General features: G+C 38.7%; 3 protein-coding genes across 3 annotated transcripts; 2 read left to right on the top strand and 1 right to left on the bottom strand.

The window, feature by feature from the left end:
- Positions 1–448: 448 nt before the first annotated feature.
- AK88_00131 (uncharacterized protein) lies at positions 449–9063 on the top strand (the record flags this gene model as incomplete). The annotated part of the gene is made up of 3 exons (XM_012477782.1): positions 449–1268; positions 1407–8425; positions 8677–9063. The coding sequence occupies 3 exons, from the start codon at positions 449–451 to the stop codon at positions 9061–9063; spliced, it is 8226 nt and encodes a 2741-aa protein (XP_012333205.1).
- Positions 9064–10556: 1493 nt separating this feature from the next.
- AK88_00130 (uncharacterized protein) lies at positions 10557–11990 on the top strand (the record flags this gene model as incomplete). Its single annotated transcript, XM_012477781.1, has 2 exons — positions 10557–11420; positions 11670–11990. The coding sequence occupies 2 exons, from the start codon at positions 10557–10559 to the stop codon at positions 11988–11990; spliced, it is 1185 nt and encodes a 394-aa protein (XP_012333204.1).
- A 1376-nt stretch (positions 11991–13366) lies between these two features.
- On the bottom strand, positions 13367–18278 carry AK88_00129 (uncharacterized protein; the record flags this gene model as incomplete). The annotated part of the gene is made up of 2 exons (XM_012477780.1): positions 13367–17244; positions 17273–18278. The coding sequence occupies 2 exons, from the start codon at positions 18276–18278 to the stop codon at positions 13367–13369; spliced, it is 4884 nt and encodes a 1627-aa protein (XP_012333203.1).
- Between the last annotated feature and the right edge of the window lie 3696 nt (positions 18279–21974).

The following is a 21974-nucleotide window of genomic DNA, read 5'->3' as shown; positions in this document are numbered from 1 at the left end:
GTTCCTTTTTTTTTATTGCATTTATGTAATTTTTTGCCTTATGTTCTTCTGTATATAATCACCATCTGTTTTGTAATTCTTGAATATTTCTTGTAACTCCGGGGGCCGAATTGCTCTGCCTGTGTGTCCTTCATACCTACGTATACGTGGGAAGACACGTTGGTGGAAGCACAGACAGTCGCATAGGCAACCCCCATAAGGAGACCCATACATAATCGCACAGCTAGGCACAACAGAACCATATCCTCTGTACCTGCTTTCCCTGCGCCAGCCTTTATATATTATGACATTTACATAAATCAGCGAAAGTGGAGAATCCGTAGATTGGTGAATCAATAGTTCATTAAACTACGCTTTCGATACCTCGCTAGAGACAAGACTCGAACTAGCGGTTAGGTGAGCAAAACGAGGGAAGATCAAAAAAAAAAAAAAAAATAAATAAAAGAAAATGAAGAAAGATCTAAGTAAAAGACCAGTCAGAGCGAGGAGGAAGAAAACTATGAATTCGTTTTATTATAACAGCGATTATAGTAATGACTTAAACAGCGAAGATGGTAAAGGTCGAATGAGCTGTCTAAAAAGAGGTGAAACGTCAGACGGATTTGAAACATCAGGGACGACTAAAACAAAGGAACAGAGAAAATATCATGACATGTATAATCACAACCAAAGGGTAGGAAACAACCCAATGATAAATGACCTCGATGTCAATTCGATCATGTCCCATGACAGTAAAAAAAACGACTTCTTTGACGATAGTAACAACTTAAAAGATTCAAGTGACAATGAAAAAAGAATCCGAATAAAAAACCATCGGGCGCAAAACGATGAAATGTTGGATATAAAAAATGAAGTAAAAATGGAACATAATGGAAGTAACAACTCACTTAGAGCAGATAAAGGGAAGGGATACAACGCAGGTGCAAATGCTTCTAGCAAAACTAATTGTAATCGAACCAAACATTTATCCAATAGTAGTGAAAATAATTATGCCAAAATGGCAGAGAAGTTACCCCACGTAGTTGGGGTTCGATTTGACAAATCACAAAACAGATGGCTCTCCGGCATTTGTATTAATGGAAGATGCATCAATAGATACTTTCCTGTTTATAAGTATGGGTTCGAGGAGGCCAGAAGGCTAGCCATACAACACAGGAAAAATTTCGAAACGGCTAATTTGGGTCACTTGAAGAAGCAGCAGGGCGAAGCGAAAACGTCCCACCTAAACCTTTTGAACATCAATTCGCAAATACCGAACGGATTTAAAGGTACGCTATAAATCGGTCTCACCGCCACGCCGTTTTGTACCCATTTGTAATTGTACGCCATCTGTAGTTGCACCCCCGTTATGTGTGCTTGGAGTCCCGTATACGATTACACATTTTACCCCTCTCTCCCCTCTACAGATATCCAAGGGAAAAACAAACTCATCTTCAAGTACCTTTCGTACGACTCCATACAAAAGGAGTGGGTAGTCACGTACGACTACGACAACAAGGTCCTGGTTAACAAATTCCCAGTGGATATATATGGTTATAATAACGCATACGAAATGGCAGTTCAGTGCATCAACAGATTAACCGTTTGTAATCAGGAAAAAATGTGTAAAAATTCAAGCCAAGATTCTAACCAAAGTACGAATCAAAATGTCAATCAAGGTGTCGGTGCCAACGCCGGCCCAATTGCAAAAATGTTCAAGGGAGATAATATGAAAGGATTAATTTCGTCAGAAAATGACCTGAGCGACCAAGGTAGTGTTCTTTCTTCTTCCATCTCACAACGTAAAGAAAAAACAAATAAACTGTTTAACCTAGCAAACAAGCTATTAACAACCCCCATTAACAGTGAAGAAATGAATGGGCTAATTGCCCATCATGAAAATAATATATACAACGGGGGGGGTAGTAGTAGTAGTAAACATCATTTCTTTGGAGGAGGAGGAGAATACAATAATAACACATACAGTGACTACATGTCTGACAAGAAGCACAAAGTGGGACAATCAGATTCGGATGTAGGAAATCCGTGTTCGGATAAAAATATACACCAAAATGAATATAATAATTTTTACAAAAATGATACGTCATTTTTGAGTAACGATTTTCATTACTTTAATAATATCACAAAGCAGATCAACTCCAACAATAGCGTAAATGAAAATGATGAAGATGATTTATTGGCCGGTGTCAAAGGCTTAGCCCATCGCGCATTCGGAGGAAGTAACAACAACAGCGCAAATGACAGTAATAATAATGCTCATTTTAAGCCAGACTTGTATAACGACTCAAGTTATACACCACTGAACGCTTCTAGTTATCCTCTGCTAGAGGACGATGGAATTATTGGAAGCGTATTTGATAGTCATAAAAATATTCTCACAAATAGTAGTAATAGTAGTAATAATAATATGTCGGGCAAAAACAACAATGAACCATCAAGTTTGGCCTACTTGAGTAGTATAAAAAGGAACAGTGATGAGAATAATGCAAAGCTATTGCAACTTGTGAACACCAGCCTTATAGATGAGGAAGACCAAAATACTTACAACCTCCTGAACAACGTATTTAAACATAGCAATATGAATAATAAATCCATCGACAGTGGTAGCACCACGGTGAACCATACCTTGGATGAGGAGGAAAATGAAAAGAGGACATTAGGAGTAGTCAAATGGAACCATCTCATAAAGAGCCAAGAGTTTGATGCAGTAAACAATAATGAAAACTATAGCAGTAATAACCACAACGGCATAAACAATGCATTTAGCAGTAGTAGTTTTAGTAGTACTAGTAAGAAGAAAAAAAATTCTCTCTTTGATGCAAGTACAAGTGAAGGTATAACAAATCCACAAATTCTTGAAGCCTTTTTAAAATTGAGTAGTGGAAAAGATGCAGGATTAGACTCATCTATAAATTTGGATGAAAGGGGGGACCACATGAGGGAAGACAAACATATGCGACGTAGATCAAGACACTTTGGTGAAGATACCGTGGAGGGAAGCCACAGCGACGAAAATGATCTTGGCAATCGGGCCGGGGCAAAACACGCCTTTGGCCAATTTTTCCAAAGAGACAGAGACGCAGAAGAAGGAGGACATGCCAACGATGATGAGGAGCATGTGCAAAATGAAGTACAAAAAAAACACAAATTTAATGAACATTTAAATTATGAAAATCTACTCAACCTCAACAAAATGATAAGAAACCTAATGAACAAAAATAATAATAGTAATAGCAGTAATAACGCTAATAATGATGATGATGGTCATGAAAAAATTATTAAAGGAATTAACACTTTAATAAATTTGAATACTCCCTCTGTGGTGGGTAGAACGGCTGAAAATGTAACGAATGAAAGCAGGGATAATGAACAACAGGGCAGTTTTGGTGCTTCCACCATGAACGAACTCGAAAGTGTAATCAAAAGGCACCTGGAAGCATCTGTCAATTATGACGATTACATCACAGTGAAGGATGAACAGGACGATGATGTGATGAATGTTGACACGGAACAAGGGGACGAATCTATTCCGGTAAAGGATCTCGAAAGTGAAAGCCAAGTGAACTCTTCTCAGAATGATATAGCTCTTTATCATACGAGCAGTAATGGCGACGTTGTAGCGAACAAGCCAAGCAACGATGAAGAGCCAAACGTAGTTAACCAGGAGGAGGAAAAATTGAACGGGGAAAACAACTTGGATGAGGATACACAAACAAGGCAAGGGGATGGTCTAGAGGAAAATGTGGAAAATATAACCGACCAAAATGTAGAGAACAACAATGCACCAAACGATACCATGACAACAACGCAGGAGGAGGATAAATCAACGGAAAAAAACCAACTGGAGGAAAAAAAAACAAAACAAAACATCGAATGTAAAGAAATTGCTATGATGTTATACCCATGGAAAAAAGGCATACAGTGGAACGAACAAAGAAATATGTGGGTATGCAAATTGTGGGACGAAAGAGGAAAAGAAATTACTAAACATGTCTACGTAAAGAACAAAGAGGGAGTAGAAATTGGTTATAAATACTGCTCACAAATGAGAATGAATTCGTTTGCTTTTTACTTAACCAGTGAATTGAACAAGTTCCCTACAATTGAAGAAATTTCGTATGACCTGCAAAACCTGTGCTTTGTGGTGGACTACAAGGACGAGGAAAAGAGGACGTATTCGTTTGAAGGGGGAATATGCAGGGCGTTCGAGGATGCAGTGGAGTATTTGAATAAACGAAAGGGGGAGGAAAACAACGCAGCAGAAAATGTAGAAAAGGGTGAAGAACAGATTGGCGAACAGCTTGACGATGGTGCTGATCGTGGTCATGGTCACAGCCAAACTGAGCGGGAGGAACAGGCGGAGGAGAATAGCCAAGTGGACGACAACAAAAACACAGATGAAAATAGCCAAACGGATGGCAATAAACAAACGAATGCCAACCACGGCCCGCACAACATTACCGATTTTGTCCAGGATGAAAAGAATCACGCCCAGCTAGACGACACCTTCAAAGAATTGAATTACTTCGAATGTAGGCAAAAATTACCAAGTAGTAATACTTGTGAGCAGACCAAGTTAGCCTACAGCTTGAAACCTTGGGTAAAAGGAATAATTTGGGAAGAAAAAATGAAAAAGTGGGTTGTATTCTTTAAAGACATAAATAAAAACCTACGAATCAGCTTTTTCAATCCATGTGACTATAATAACGATGTTGTATTGTCCTATAAAAAATGCTGTGAGTATTTTCTTCAAGTTAAAAAATCCAATAACTTTGACGAGAATAAGGAAGATTTTTCAGAGTCCATTCGAGACTTCATTAACAATTTTGAGTTTGACAATAACACTAATGAACATCACCTCAATGAACATAACAATGAGGAAGATGCAGATGCACATGCAGATGATGGTGGTGCGGCAGGGACAGATCTCATTCAAGGCAACAAAGGCAAAAACGTAGATTATTATAATAAAGATAAGGACCACAGCAAGTTCGGTGACTCTGCCCAGGTGAATGCTAGCTTCTTCAGTAAAATAAGAAACATGCTCGTTTCCATGGGAAAGGGAAATAACAGTGGTAGTGGCAATACGGGAAAAGACAACTATGACGATTATGATGACGATGAGGAAGAGGAGGATGCAGCTTATAAGCAGCAGTTTCCAAATGGCGGAAAAACGGCTGAAAAAAGAAAATTCATCATGATGAACAACGGAAATGATAGTAACAATTTGAACTATGCAGACCCAAGGAAGTTAATAAAGCTAGAGTTACCCAACGATGAACTTGCTCACTCCTCTCAGAATGGGAACGACATAAAGGGGAACAACGCTATGGCGCTCCTTCAAGCCTATAAATACGCAGCAGATCTAACCGATCGAAAAGGCAATGGAAAAGCAGACTTGCTCCTTATGCAAAATAGCGATTTTTTTAACCAATTGAGTCATTCCAATTTTGTTGATAATGAAAATGAAAAGACAACGAAAAGGAAAAAAGGTAACAAGCGACACGTTGGAAAGGGAAAACATGGCATTGGAGATAACGCAGATAATGCTACTGCGGGTAGCGATAACGCAGAAAGTGACGATGATAACGAAAGTAACATAAACAACCACGAAAGGAATGATGCAACTCGAAATAGCAACATTAGTGGTACGGTGCGAAAAGGACTAATGGACAGCAAAAAATATTTTGACCTGCATGAAAATAGCCACCTACTTAATGGAAGTAATGACTACCTGTTGAATGACGAAGATGGATGTTACAAAATGGACTACTCTGGATCGGACAGGCAAAAGAAGGGAAGTCTAACGAATGAATATGGTTATAACAGCACCTCCCACAACAACAGCAATGCTTATCAGGAGGATGGCACGGCTACTGCAAGTGGGGCCGCGAAATGCACCTTGGGAGGAGGAAGGGGAATAAAAAACGAAGTAAATTATGATTCGAATTTTCTAGGATCAAATAACATCGACTCCAGTAGTGACATAATGATGAATGGCAACAACGCGAGTAGTAATCACATAAATTTGTTGAAGCAACAACAGGGAGTTGTAGCAGGAGCAGACATTGCTGCTATGTTAGAATATGTTAGAAATAATGCTGATAACGCTACTGCAGCTAGTAATACTACTACAACTACAACCACCATGAACACAGACTTGACGCATAATAATAATAATAATAGTGGTAAAAGGGGAGGCCTGCGCAATTATGAAAAGTATAATACAAACGTGGACAATAGATCCCTTAACAAAATCAATGAGAAACTAGATTGCCTTATTGACAACAACATAAATGTGAGATTGCCCAAAAGTGAAATACTAAACCAAGCCGCTAGCTTGCCAAAGCTACAAGGAATGTTCTTTGACAAGAGAAGAAACTACTGGACTGTGAGTGTATGTGGATTTAGAAAATCCTTTGGAGTTCGAACCAGAGGGGTGTACCAAGCATACAAATTAGCTGCTGAATTTCGTAACCGCATTTTAGAAACAAACAAAGGAGGAAAATGTTATCCTCAAAAAAGCTCAAGTATGTCTAGCAATTACAAGTATAATGTAAAAAATGCCAACAATAATGGACTCATTAAAGATGAAAAAGGAAATTTTGCACATGAGTCTTCTCTCCCAAATGTGGAAGACGAAAATTTAAAAAAAAAAACAATGTCCTTATGTAACATGGGTAATGGGAATAATGATAAGGATCTCGCTCCTTGTGGAGACACACGAGGTTTACCAGGTGTGGTAGGAAGTGGTGCCTTTGGCGCAAAGGGAAACAACAATCTTGGATTCGCTACCTCAAACATTTATGACTACCTTTGGGATAAGAAGGCAACCGGTATTGGAAACGTCTCCGCAAATGGTACAGCGTGCACAAACACAAGTAATTGTAGTACGGTCTGTGGTGCAGTTTGCACAGGAATGTGCACTACAATTGGGGGAAGCACAATGTGTAGCGGAGCCTGTGGAAGTATCTGCTCAGGCAACTGCAGTGGAAGTAAAAAGGACGTAACCAACAACAGTAGTACTAACAGCGTAAGCTACGACGAAAATTGTGCCAATTTGGAAGATGATAAAACAAACCTGAATGGAAAGACTAATAAGTGTAATGGCGACAAGAGGCTCAGAGCAAATTATGGCCAATCAAAGAATGAAAATGGGATAATGTCCATGATGACGGATTCGAATTTAATGCACCTGTTAAATGAAGGCACAGGAGCAGAAGCATTGCTCAAAGAGAACAAAACTAACCTATTGAAAAAAGCAAATGCACACAATCTCTCCTCTAGTAATAGCGCCATAAGCAACAACGGTGGAAACACTGCGAATTATTCTCCAACACATATATACGAAGTGGAAAATATTAATAATAACCAGGATTATTATCTGAAGGGGGAGGATGGGAAAACGGATTTGAATAAATCAGAAGATTATAAAAATGGAAAAAGCAACAGTAGTAGCAACCATGTGAGTCCAAACATGAATTTAATAAAAACTGGTATGAACAGCGATGATGGAAGCAAGACAGGCAACGTTATTTTTGCTGGGCTGGACAGCGACGATGGTCCAAACAACACCAGCGGAATGGGAAGAGGCCTGGGAGAGGGAAACAACAACCTGCACAAAATATCAACCACTTTCGGCGAACACTGTACACATGATGAACCGTACGGAAAAAACGGCACCCATAACGACTACGACACACAAGCACAAAACAATAAAGCACTCACAGAAGTAGACCTGCTAAATAAATTGATATCGCAAAACATCGACGATAATTTGTGCTTTTCTTATTCAAATAATATTGGTTACCCAGGAGACGAAAATTATGAACATGGAAAAGATGACCTATTCAAAACGTTTAACTTCGATGGGGAAAATAAGGCATTCAATTTTGGTGGACTGCTAGACGAAACTGTTGAGGAAAGAGACATACGAATAAACAAAGAAGTCCACAAGTGCAAACTTGTTGAAGGACTCATATATGACGAAGCGAACAAATGCTTTAGAATTAAAATTAATGGGTATAGAAAAGCCTACTCAGTTATAAGGCGCGGTGTTAAAGAGGCATACAAATTAAGCATCGAGGCTATCCACCAAATTCGTAGACAAGCACACCTGGGAGGACTAGGAGCTCTGGGTTTAGGCCTGAACGACAGCAGCCCAAGCAGTGGAAACCTCCTGGCCGGAAAACTCAACAACACTTCCGACCAGGGACAAATAAACGCTAACAACTTAACACACTTTTATAACTCCAGCCCAGAAAACTCCAAACGTAACTCGCTCTACAACTATCAGTACAAGAACAAGCAAGAAGCGCAAAACGATTTCACAGAGGGCTTATTTGAAAATGCAACCGATGTAAACAATAATGGCTCCACACAAGTAGACTCGAACAAAGACGATTGCCTGGGCGAAACGAAAAAGGTAATAATCATCTCCCATAAAGTGTGTATATATATATATATATATCCCTCGATCCGATGTTCCATTACACATGCGCATGACTCCTTCATTTGAGCATATACTTACGAGGAGAGTGCTGAATTATCAAACCTGGTGTGCTTTTTTATTTTTTTATGAGTATACCCAACCACGTTAATCGCCGCCCTTTGTACATATTTTATGGATATATATTTTACATTTTTTTTTTTTTTTTCTCTCTTTTCTCATTGTAGGTCTCAAGGGAAAATAACAGCTCCTTCCCAACACTGAACATTGACGACAAGTATTATGAGTTGCTGAAAACGGCCATCATCATTTGCCTGAATGACATTTTAATGAATTCCATCCCGAAGTTATTTCATTTATACAAGAATATCAGCTCCACGACCAACGTAAAAATTGAAGATGTGTTAAATAAGGAGAAGAAAAGAAAGGAGCAGTCCATCAAGTACCACATAGAATACACCCAGAATTCCATTGGCGTGTCATCCCTCATTCCTTACCTTCGATTGTTCAGCATGGAAATTTTAAACAACGTTCTGCCCTCAACCCAGTCCCTCGAAATACAAAGGCAGATCATCCATTCCCTCGATTTGCAGGCCTACAACACGTCCTACTGAGTGTCGCCAGCAGGATGAAGTGGGTGAGGGGAAAAAAAAACGGGACATCACCGAATGCGAGAAAATCCACCCGTGAAACAAACAAAAAAAAAAAGGGCTTCCCCACCCACACATATATATATGTATAATTAAATCGTCGCGCCGCCAAACGCGAATTTTTTTTTTTTTTTTTTATAATTAATGTGTATATCATTCTGTTGATATGTCATTGTAGTATTCCTTTAAATTGCATATTAATGGTTTCCTTTTTTTTTTTATTTCTCCATTTTTCCATTAAAAATTTTTTTTTTTGTAACTTTAACCCTTGCATGTGTCTGCAAAGGAAGTCCATCAACAAGCATACGTTTCTAACATATCTTGCTGGGCATGTAGACGCAGAGGAAATAAAATAAAATAAAATTATATATAAATAAAAACTCCAAAACGCTTTTTCGTTTTAATGTTCTCATGCACTTGTTCGCGCCTTAGCGGTTAAGGGTGTAGCAGCTGTTAACCAGCTTTTTGGTAAATGGAATATAAAGATGGATTCTGTTCAACTCCACAAAAGCGCATATATGTAGAATGGTGAAGCATAATGTTGTGGAGCAGAGATGGGGCTGTGCAGCAGGGAAAAGAAGGACAAGCATTCCCCACAAAAATAAACAAAATATACCTTGGCATGGAGTAGCAATGTTTGACAAAATGGTCCACCACGTGTGATACCGCTGGGACACGGTTTTGACCATGTTGCGCTACTTTTCCCAACGACTGAAAAAATGCACTGAGAAAAAAAAAAAAATAAAATAAAATAAAATAACAACTAGCAGCTCGGTAACTTTTTTTTTTTCTTTCTTGCTGCCCTTTTTGAAAAAATGACTGGCGCTAAGTTGAAAATGCCAACGGGGGAAAGCTTATTTTAAATTGTGATATCAGGTAAAGCCCCGCATTTTTTATTTCGTTCCACAAGGGTGGGTCACATGTCATTGTAGGGACCTTTTTTATTTAAAAAAAATTAAACAGTTCATCTAAAAAATTTACGCTGTTTTTTTTTCATTGCGTGTATCCGCGCAGTTACTGCGGGGGGGTTTTCACAAAATGAAAAGTAAAAAAAATATTGCCAATAGATGCCACGTTCTACTGACGGTAAATGCTACGCAGAAAAGAGAATGAACAAGTGCTTAGTTGCACAAATTGGATTGGCGTAACCCGTGAGTCATTTTCCACCGAGCGCATTACGCAAGGGATAAGGCTCAGAGGGTAGAAAACTCCGTGAGCCGGTCCCCCCAGCGGATGTCGCCATAGGGGTTACTCCAAATGAAATTCGTTTCGAGTCCGCTGAGAGGTTACCCCCGTGCATGGGACAGGCAACCCCTGAAAGTGACGCCCCCTACTGAGGTGTTACCCACCAGACGGGGCACCATGCAAGGGTACGCAAAGCTCAGTAAAGCAGCGTAAAACCGCGTAAAAACTCCCGGCTGTACGAAGCAGCCCCACGAGAGCAGAAGCCCACCCAAATGGAACCTGCCAGAGTGCACCCCGTGCTGAGCATCCTGGGGAGCAAGTACAAACCCTTCCATGAAAACTTGTCAAGCAGGACACACATAATTCTACTCCCAGAAGCAAAAACCCTGGTAAATATAAGCATAGATATAGATTTTATGAAAAAACACATATGCTGCAAGAGCCACTTAAAAAATGTATACATAAATTTGGCCGGCCAGTCCATCGAAATTCACGCTAGGTGTGTTACCACAGGGTACGGATTTGAGGAAAGCAGGATTTGCGAAATTTTAAAAGTAGAAACGAATCCCAATTATAAATTTTTGAAAATTATATTTATTAATACTCCATTGGAAGGAGGGTACCAAGATAGTACACCCGTCAGTTACATCAACGATGAAGGTGGGCCAGCGGATGCACAGGCGGACCACCAATTCAGTAAGCCCGCGTGGGGAGAACCCAATGCGATACAGTGCAAACACAACGTAACCCTATTTTTTAAGCAAAACGAAAAATGCCACAAATTTCTACACACACAACTTGTGCAATTTGCCCACTCGTACATTATCGTCAAGGGATTCGAAAACTGCATTGGAAAAAAAATCGTCAACATGGTAGACGACACACTCAAATTACAAAGCAACGCCAATGAATACACATTTAAAAGTAACATAAAGATGCCACTAATCAAGTACACATATTCCTATCTCTATAATATTATATGGAAACAGCTATCTAAAAATTACCAACAAATAGAACACAGGGTTCAGGAAAAAATGAATTACCTGAGAAAGGACATTAGCCGATTTTTAAAAAAATTAAATCTAGGAAATATCAGCATGTTCCATGTGGAAACGACTGCCTTTCACATCAAGCAGGTAAGGGAGGGATCGGCGCGGCAAAAAAAAAAAAATAAAATAAATTCACGAGCGACACAACAAATAAGTATAGAACGGTGCATATTTTCAACACTTGAAGCGCCCACCTGTGCGAATCACTCTCTACATGTGCATTTTCAGCATCGTTTACATACACGCTTTACATGCTCAATTATATAGATTTGTATCCATTGCGCACCTTCCTTATATCACACCCCTGTTGTGCCCCTCCTCACTTCTCAATCGCAGATCGAAAAGTGCAATAATCCAATAGACAAAATATACATCCTAGATAACGTCAGCAACATAATATGTGAAATCATTTCATGCACAAATCAAAACCTGAAGAAACAAAATTTAGCAATTTACGATATAAACAGTGACAGCCTGATTTCAATTCTCGTGGCGGCAATTTCGTTTGGTCAAATACAAAACATAATTAACCACTCCATTCACTTACACATGTATGTAGATAACTTAAAGGCGTCTGAAAAAATTGATAAATTATCATTTGTCTTTACAATATTTCACTCTTCAATTATTTACCTTTGCGATATGAAGGAGGAATAGTTGCTACACTTTCTTGTGGCAATTCACTACACCAAGCCAGATGCAGAGGAAGATTCATGGTGTGGATATGCCATCTGTAGTGTACCCCCCTTTTTTTTTAAACCGTTTGGCTTTTTTTTTTTTCTTCTCCTTAAAACCGTTTATGCTTACATTTGCTCCCAATTGGACTCACATTCGATGCACCTAGTGCGCAAAATCCTCAAAAAAAAAAAAAAAAGAGAAAACTTTTTGTGCACCCCTTTTAAAAAGACATCATGGAGACACCTTTCTCTTATTTCAAATTTATAAATGAACAAATTACCCCCGCATACACACGTATATTGTGTGTATGTAAAAACAGCCCCGGTTTAAACACCCATGGATAAATATGTATACGCGCGGTTGCGTGCGAGTATGCTTCCCCGCCATGCGGCCGATGTCGTTTACACCAAAAATGGAATAATCTACATTTTAATAATTTTATATTAAAGGTTTGAGCTATAATTAAAGGAAAAAATAGGTTAAAAAAAAAAAAAATAAAACAAGGAATAAAAAAAGAATAAAACAATGATTGCTGAAGAGAGTACATCATTATTTATGTAATCATTAAAACAAATTTGTCAGTCTCATAATTTGTTGTTTTATCAAATGAGACGAAACATCCCTTATTGTTTAATATAAAACTTTGTTATTTTTTTTGTAATTTTTTTGTTTTTTTTTCTCTCCCTTATTTAAGTATAAAAAGGTATGTTTTTTCTGTCTTTGCAAATAAGGCACGCATTGAGTGTGCTATTTATGTGTGTGTAGATGCATGCCTACAGGTGTAAACAGCCTGGAAAGGTAAAACGACAAAAATTACACTTTCCACTATAGTGTGCTATAAAAACATGTCATTTTATTTTTGGCTATTTTTTGTTAATTTTCCCATTTAAGGCGCATATGTTGAGAACCGATGTTTTGATCCATTTCTTGGTAAAATGTCCTGCACAGTTGTAGAGTCCATCCCAATATGCTTCACAACTAGGTGTCATCATTTATATATTTTATTATTTTTTTTTACATTACTTATATGGTATCCTTGTATACATGGTGTAGGCGTTTATGTATACTTTTGAACGTGAGTACAATTGATCAGTTGGTTTTTTTTTTTGTTTTTTTTTTCACAATCCGAACATGAGTAAACTGATATATACACACACACCTACATCCGTCGTATGCTTATGTGTATGTGTATATATGAGTTTCCCTATAATGCTCATCTTGGAAAAAAAAAAAAAAAAAAAAAAAAAAAAAAAAAAAAAATATGAATCGTGGGGGTCTCAATCAGGGAGTCATCATCAGTCGCTATGCAGTTGTACCGCTTCGCCTCATCAGCGTCTGTACGCCTCCCCACTTCGTCACTCAGGAAGACTCTCCTCCTCCGCAATATTCTTCATCGGCGTCTTCACACTGAACTTGTTAAAAATATCCAGGGCGCTGTTTACATCGCACAAGACGTTATTCAAGTAACTAAACATATGGGAAGTGATCATGGAGGATTTATTTTGAGCATAAAGGCTTATTAAATTTCCTAGCATTTCATCGCTTAAGTTGTCATTCAGGTCAAAATCTTTATTACCAATCAGGTCAACATTTAGTAGATCCATGGTGCCATGCGCGTGCCCCACATTGAGTTTACACATGTCGTTACCATCATTACTACTGCTACTACTACCTCTGCTGCTGCTACTCCTTGTCCCGTGTTGGTAGAAGTCACTTGTCATTATTTCCTTTCCATTTACATGGCTATCTTCCATCACTTGGTGGCTAGTAGAACCCACATTGGAGTTGTCGTTCTGGTTGTTCGTTTTCGTCACATCCTCCCCCTGGGGCAACAGTATGTCTTCATTTATCTGTATCAGGCGGGACAAATCGAACCCTAGATAATGCACGTTCATGTTACTGTACCCCTCTTCATTCATGGGCGCAGAGGCCATGACTTTGTTGCCTTCATAAATATCGCTCAACAAATTCTCCTCCTTTCCTACCTCTGCCATTTCTTCTGATCCACGCAACAACACATTGCGCATGTCATTTTCGCTCCTTCCTCGTTCATATGCTTCACTCACCTCTTCCAATTCAGTCAACTGACGAAAATGGTTTATTTCTTCCAACTCATTTATTCCAGCGAAATCTCCTCCCTTCTTACAAAAGTCCATCTTGTGCTGATAGACTTCTTCCTCTCCCTTGTTATGGTTCGACAAAATTTTGTCCTTGTTCAGGTAGGAGAAAAAGGTGTTGTTTGGGTCTTCCATTATTTTACTTTGCACTGGAAAGCCGTGGCAAAAGCTGGAGAAGTACGAATGGGCCTCGTCCCCCTCATCCATGACTTGCCCGCTGGAGTTGAAGCTGGCAGGGAAGCCGCGCGCGAAGTAGCCATCGGTGACGAACCCATTTGCGCTGAAATCACTCCCCCTCGCACCACTTGCTTTCTGGACATCCCCCGTGCGGAAACTCCTCCCAGAACTTATGCTATGATGATGATGATGATGATGATACGCGGTGTCCTCCCCCGCAGTGCTGGACTCGCTCCGCAGGCAAGGAATCTTCTCATGCACTGTTTCGTGGACCACCCTGTGACCCAACCCCCCATTCACCCCTAACCCTGCCGCAAATCCATTCGAACGTACGTTTACCTCCTCCACATCCACATCAAGGGAACTTCTTCGAATGTTGCTGAAAGCCTCATCAAGCGATTGAAACGAATTCGAAGCTAAATTCCCTGGGGCATTATTATCTAATAGAAAATTGGGTAGAAACTTACTGTACTTTTTCCTCTGCTTCGACAAACTCCTATTGTTCATATCATCAGGCAAATTTTCCTGCCCCTTTTTGTACGAGTTGTATCGGCTACTACTGCACATGTTGCTGCCTTCTTCTACTCGATTCACATAATCTGTCAGTGCCGTATCGTTGGTTGCTTCGCTAGCTGCTTTTCTTAGTTCAGAAAAGTCTCCTGAACAGGTATTATAATGGTTCGCACTCGCGCGCTCCACCATGTTCACGTTTGCACAGTCCAGCATACCCCCACCCGTGCAACCATAGATGACGCTTTCCCTATTGTCATACATAGCCCCCTGATTTTCTGTTAAAAAGTAGGAGCGTGTCTCCATCGGGTTTATATAAGGGAGGTGATGATTCCCACCCGGGCTGCCCCCTCCCCCTCCTGGGCCATTATTCACATGCAAACTGTTCTGATTTAATATATCCTCCGTACTTATTGGCAAACATCCACTGGGGGCAATTTTCTTGCCTTTCCATTTTGCCGCATTTAACAGTTTGGTCCTCAGTTTTTTCTCTTCCTTATTCTCAGGGAATCGAACTTCGAGTGGTTTGTGAGCCCCTGACAAAATAATTTTATTATTTAAACTCTTTATTGCGTTAACTGCCTCCTGCATATTATAAAAGGTGACGAATCCCGAGCCCCTCGACTTGCTCCTCCTATCTTTTAATATGATCAAGGAGTCGCACTTGCCAAAATTGCTGAAGAGGTTATGCATATCCTTTTCCGTGGTAATCGGGGCCAAGTTTCCGAAGAATAATTTTATGACCGGCTCTTCATTCTCCTTTTCGATTCCGTTATGTATCCCGTTATTGATCCCGTTATGGATCCCGTTATCGACCCCATTATCGACCCCGTTAACGACCCCGTTAACGACCCCGTTATTTTCACCCTGCTGGTGAAGGCTACCGTTAATGTGCCCCCCATACACGCCGTTCCGGATGCTATCCTCCGGAGAAACCATATCGTACGTTCCCAACATGCTTGTATTGGAGCCCTTGACCGCCTTGCCAGGAAAAATGCTACTACTCATATTACTATTATTGTTCATACTCCTGCCGTTCCCATTACTGAGGCTACAGCTGTTAGAGTTAAAAACAACGCTGCTCACATCTGCCATGTTAACGCTGTTTGTTTGGCTCATCTCATTTGCGAGAGTCATTTCACTCCTACTTTGGTAATAATTTTGTTCCCTTTTCAATGTAAACGTATTCACCAAGGTATTCGTGTTTTCATTTTCTTCCTCCTGCCCGTTGTTATCGGTATGCACCGTAGTGCTTCTCACATTCCCGTGCACTGAAGTACTTCCAAAATCCGCATGCGTAGCGGCACAGTCGTTTTTCTGCCTATACGCATGCCCATTGCAAGTGTCATACATCAGCATGGGGGGGGGTTCGACAATGATACCATTTGGTAACTTGGCGCCTTGTGTAGAATATTGGTCCCCTACACTTTCCTCTAAAAGGGAAGAAGCGTATTCCACTTTTTCCATATGACCATCCAGGCCCAAAACTTCCCTATTCAAGTTGTTGCCAGGTGCATAGTCCTTAGGGGCAAAAATATATTGACTAGAAATATTGTCGAGGGAAAACTCGTTCATATTACTTTCATTGTAATAATCGCTCTTCATATGGTTTGTGCTGGCATTTAAATCCCTATTTTCTGCAAAATGAAAATATTTTTTTCTATTTGTTATTAATTCCTTGGTGTCAAATTTTGTGTGCATGCGAAATGCTAACGACTTTTCTTTCTTCATTTTGTTGTGTAATCCCTCATTCTTAAAAAACTCCTTTTTTTCATTACAAGTTTCCATATTTTCAATAGTAAAATAATCATCATACATTATATTATTTGCATACACCTTGTCATTAACATCGGGGGTTAGAAACAGCTCTGATTTATTTTTCAAATGATTCACGTTTGGGTAGAAGTGCATTTGGTTGTTATTCAGGTGAAAATTGTCTTTCAGATGATTGTACTTTTTGAACTTGTTTGGGTCGCTTTCCATTCCTCTAAAGTTGTTCGAGTCCCTTTTTTCGCTCATTCTTTTTTGGAACCCCGGTATCTGCTTTTTTGCTTCGTATCTATGCGCGTGCATGGCGCCAACTACACTTCCCATTTTCATGCTGGCGCTGTTATTGTCAAGGGGAACACCAACACTGTTGCCATGAGAGTTGGGGAAAAAACCATTATTCTTGAAAGGGTCGCCAAATGCACCCCTTTCGATTTTTGCATTTTCCAAAATTTGCTGCTTAATAAAATGTGCAATGTTTTCATGCTCGCCATGTTGCCCATTTTCCTGTTCTCCTCTTTTCCCCTTTTCGCTTACTCTTGCATTGTCACCTTCTCCCAACTTTTCGCCCTCTGTCGTTTTCTCACCTTCCTTAAGCTTCAATTTTTCCTTTTTCTTTCCTTTTTTCTTCTTTATATCCTCCCCCTTGATAGGCACCAAACCTGGGGGGGGGCTTCCTTTGCATGCTACCAAACTCGTTAGAGGTGAAAGCACCCAATTTAACGTCCTCCGTGTTGCCATTGCTTTTCGCTAAATCGTAAGTATGGTTATTCATACTGCTACTTCGCACATAACCTAACTTATCTTCATTTTCAAACATAAAATTATCTAAAATTAGAGCGGGCTTGTTATCTCCCTCTTCGAGAGCAGTGTTACATCGTGGTTCCGAGAAAAGAAATTCATGTTTTAATATATTTTTTTTTTCTTTTAATAATAATGCTTCGTTTATTCGATCCATATCTTCATTGTTCATTTCGATTTTCTTCATATAGTTAATCGAACAGGGATGATGGTTATTGTTATCACTTAAATCGTTCGAAGAAGTGCCATGAAAAAATTGTGATGATGGAGAAGGTCCTGTTCCCAATTTTCCCTTTACACTTCCTGCACGGTGACTGCTCGTGCTGCCGGGCTGCTTCGGGTCCCCAACATGGTTTACACTAAGGCTGCCTAGATGGTTCGCATTGTTAGAATATGTCACACTGTTCACTCCACTCTGATTGCTTGCATGGCTAAAATTCTTCATACTCCTGGTGCTGCGTGGGTGTAAAATACTGCTGTGCCCTGTTTGACTACTAAGGCCACACTCCTCGTTGCTCCTCCTACCGCTACTACTACTACTACTGCAATGTACAAACTTGTTCAGGTTCGCATTCCCCTTGAACCCTGAGTCATTTTTACCACTATAGGAAAAGTCCTTTCGGGTACTCTTATTTTCCATACCTTTTAAGAACAATTTATTAGACGTATTCCCTGGCAAAATTCGTTCATCATTATTTCTGCATACCTTCACCGAATTTGCATTAAGTGTTTTGGTTATCTCTCTGTGTATGTACTTTCTGGACTCCTCGAAATTTTCATGATCACTATTATTATTACTGTTAATGAATTTCTTAAAATTGGGGTAGTTTAAAAAATCGTCATGCATGTTGTCACTTAAGTTGTTATCTTTTGTGTCGTAATGAGTACCGTTCATTTTTTCCGACACAGTGTATAGTGCAGTAATTAATAACGCGTAAGGGTATTCGGGGCAGAGTGCCAAAAAAAAAAAAAAAAAAAAAAAAGGTTAAAAAGGGGCGAGGGGAAAGAATAGGCAAAAACTTTAAAAAAAAGGAGGAGGGGGATTCCAAAAAAAAAGAAAACAAGTGAAAAATACAAATGAATAACAAACAAATTATATATCTATTACAAAATTACCAACAAACAAATACATCTTATGCAAAAAAAAAAAAAAAAAAAAATAGGGTGCACGAGGCGGGGTAAGTGGCAAAAATAAAGAACGTATAAATAGAGATTGTATATGTAGGAAAAATAAAAATTGACAAAATAAAAATATAAAAGAAAAAGAAAACAAAAATAAAAAAAAGATAATTTTCTATTGCTTGCGTGTAGGTCTACTCACATGAAGAGCCAAATTGTGCATGCTTACACTAATTCGCTTTTTTCGTTCTTTTTTTTTTTTTAAATGTAGATTACAATTAAAAAAAAAGTAATATATTCAGTTGTTTCATTATATAAAACTTTTTTTTCTCTCTCTTTTTCGCCTTTTTTTCTCCTTATATAAAAATATACATTAGTAGTCCCGCTCCCCTTTTTATGTAGTTGCGCCCTATCCTAGACGCCTTTACAAATCCGTAGGGTATTTTCTGGAAAAAATTTCCAAACGGCTTCTTACCATGCATGTAATAATATAATAATGCAAATAATGCAAATGGCGCTATGGAGGAATTACTAGCAAATGCACTTCCTCTGGGGAGAGAAACTAGCCACCCGTAGCCGCTTACAAATAGGCAGATGCACCTGTGACATATGTGTGCTCATGAACGTACGAATATATTTGCGCATTAGAGCATTTGCACAGTTGTAAGAGCTTGCATATGGACTGGTGCACGCATGGACATTGGTACGTTCATGCAGTGCCAAATTCATACATTCATTCAAATATTCATTTGCCCCCTCGCACGTTGTTGCCTTCACAGGTACACATAAATACACGTATGAATATGATTATTCGAATGTGTGCTTGTGCAGGCACGATAGATGCATACAATTGATATGTACAGTTTTACATACTTTTTTATTTTTTCTTTTTAAAATTCTTTTCCAACGCCTTTTTCTATATATATACACACAACATAACTTGCATGTGGCGAATTTAGTGCCAACTCAAAATAAAAAAAAAAAAAAAAGAATAAGCACAAAGAGAAATGTACACGCACAAGGGTGTACACACATATATATACATGCGCACACTTATTCATACGCATATTATCACAAAAGCACATTCTGGTGTACGTGTTTGCAAGAGGCACCTGGGAGAGAGTGCATTGTGTAATACGCGGGCCGATAAGGTACTTGATGAGAAATGCAAAAATTCAAAAATTCGAAAAGCTATAAAATTATTCTAAAAACTGCATAAAAACTCAAAAAAGGAAAAAATTTTATGAAAATAGTGAAATGGCAGGAAATATTGGCAAGAATGTCAAATGGGGCAGGTATAGCTCGAAAGGGTTAAAAAATAACACCAGCTGGATCGACATAGCACAAATATAATCGACATAGCAAACATAAGATCGAAATAACAAAAATACGATCGAAAGGATACGAAATGATTTGGGGTAAAGTCAAATGGTTCTAAACAGTGCGAAACGGTTAAAAAAGCAACGCACGTGTTAGTAAAAACACTAATGGCTTGGTAAGGAAACGTATGGGTTAAACACAAAGGGAAGTGGCGCAAGAACACAAAATGATGCAAACAGGTAAACACTCCTGCTAAGCGATCCTGATATGTAAAGCATACAAAAAGGCATACTCATATAGACATAAAGGGTACGAAATAAAGCCAAATGGGGGAGGGGAATTAGTGCAAAACGATGCGAACCGTTGCGACACCATGACAGACACCCTTTTCCAGTGTTAACTGTTGCATGGAAAATAAAGGATCCTACATACGCATGATCTGAAAACGATTACGGGAATCATGCTGATGGAAAATGCAAAAAAAATATATATGCAACATACACGATGTACACAACACCAACACATATGTGCATTTGTAAATATGTTCCCTGTTGCGCGAAACACCAAAAATTAAAAAGTAATGACTATGCAAAACAGGGCTGTGTCACCATATTATCGTTAATTAAGCAAAACTCTAAGGGTTAAAAAATATGTGATGGAGTTCGCGAAATTTTCCACGAACAATTCTGTCAAACACTTATGAAAAAATTCGAAATGCAATTGGGCAACAATGTGGCTAAGCCATTTGGCCAACAAAAAGTGGAAACGCAGATCGTTAAGGAATTCTCACTACAGTTAACAAATCGACAAATGAATTTGTTAACAGATTGGTAAATGATTTCTCTGTCAAGGTGGCAAAGAACTTCGTTAACAAATTAAGAGAAAAAATTAAGGATACGTAACATATACAGTGACAACCATGTCATGTAAATTTTCTTCTCTCTCTCTCCACTTAAGCTTCAGTTCGTGGGGGAAATTATGAACTCATTTTTTATTAAACTTTGGGAATGCATTAATATAGGGCACAAAATTGCATGTATCGAACATAAACAATATGTTCTCTCTTAATAAGCATAATAAGCAACATATAAACACAACCCAAAAGAGAGAAAACACATTTATTGGTGTAAACCATAAAAAAAATATATTTCCAAGTATAATAGGCACTCTACAGAATTTTTCAAATAAAACTGACAGAATGCATAATGAAAAAAAAAAAAAAAGAAAAAAAAAATTAAGCTGTACACAAAAAAAAACACCGGTCGAAAATGAAAGTTTAAAAATGTAAAACAAAAGAAAAGAGGAAAAATGAAAAGAACAAAAAGGTAAACCAAAACTGAATCATAGCGTGAACCAAAAAAAGGAAAAAATTTATACACATGCATAAAACATGCGTATTATGGCTTTCACACGGCGCATCAACCTTAACATCAACTGCAATGAGCGGTTTTGGAGCCTCGTTAACTTCTGTTCTCTAATACATACATGAACCACTTCTTACAGGGGATCATACATGATGTGTATTCATGTATCCTTATAATATACCAGGGTACGAATGTAAAAATGTATACATGCACAAGTTCATGTACGTTGGTGTCAACATACATAAGAACAAGCTAGTGTATGTGTTGGAACAAATATATACGAGCCCATATAAGTGTACGTCAATATATATACAAGTCAATATGCATGTAGGAAAATACGTGTGGAGGTCGATGCACTTAGCAGCCAAAACGAAAGCCCGCTAATACGTATGCTGGCTAAATTACGCAAGAGCTCATACATGTGCAGGTTAATATAGGGGCACCCACGCATATCATATATACGGGATAAACATATGCACAACTTGGTATATGTACATCTCGTCACATGAAAATATCGACACATATACATGTAACCTACGCACAAGTCGACATAGGTGCACATTCATAAAAGTATAAATTAATGTGGGTGCATGTGACTGTACGTAGAAATTAAAAAATGTGCATATGCATATGTATCCAATATAGCATCGGAAAAGCAACTAAAAGGACAAAAAGTTGGTGTCAACATGAAATCGAAACTGTCACAAATATATATTAAGGAGAAAGAAATACATGAAGAACTCAGGTGTCGTTTCTTTTTATTTGTAACCTGCCGGAAATTTTCATCC

This window comes from Plasmodium fragile, assembly GCF_000956335.1.
Source record: "Plasmodium fragile strain nilgiri unplaced genomic scaffold supercont1.1, whole genome shotgun sequence".
Lineage (NCBI taxonomy): Eukaryota > Apicomplexa > Aconoidasida > Haemosporida > Plasmodiidae > Plasmodium > Plasmodium fragile.
Note: the sequence above shows the minus strand (reverse complement) of the source record. Positions and strands in the feature narration are given on the sequence as shown.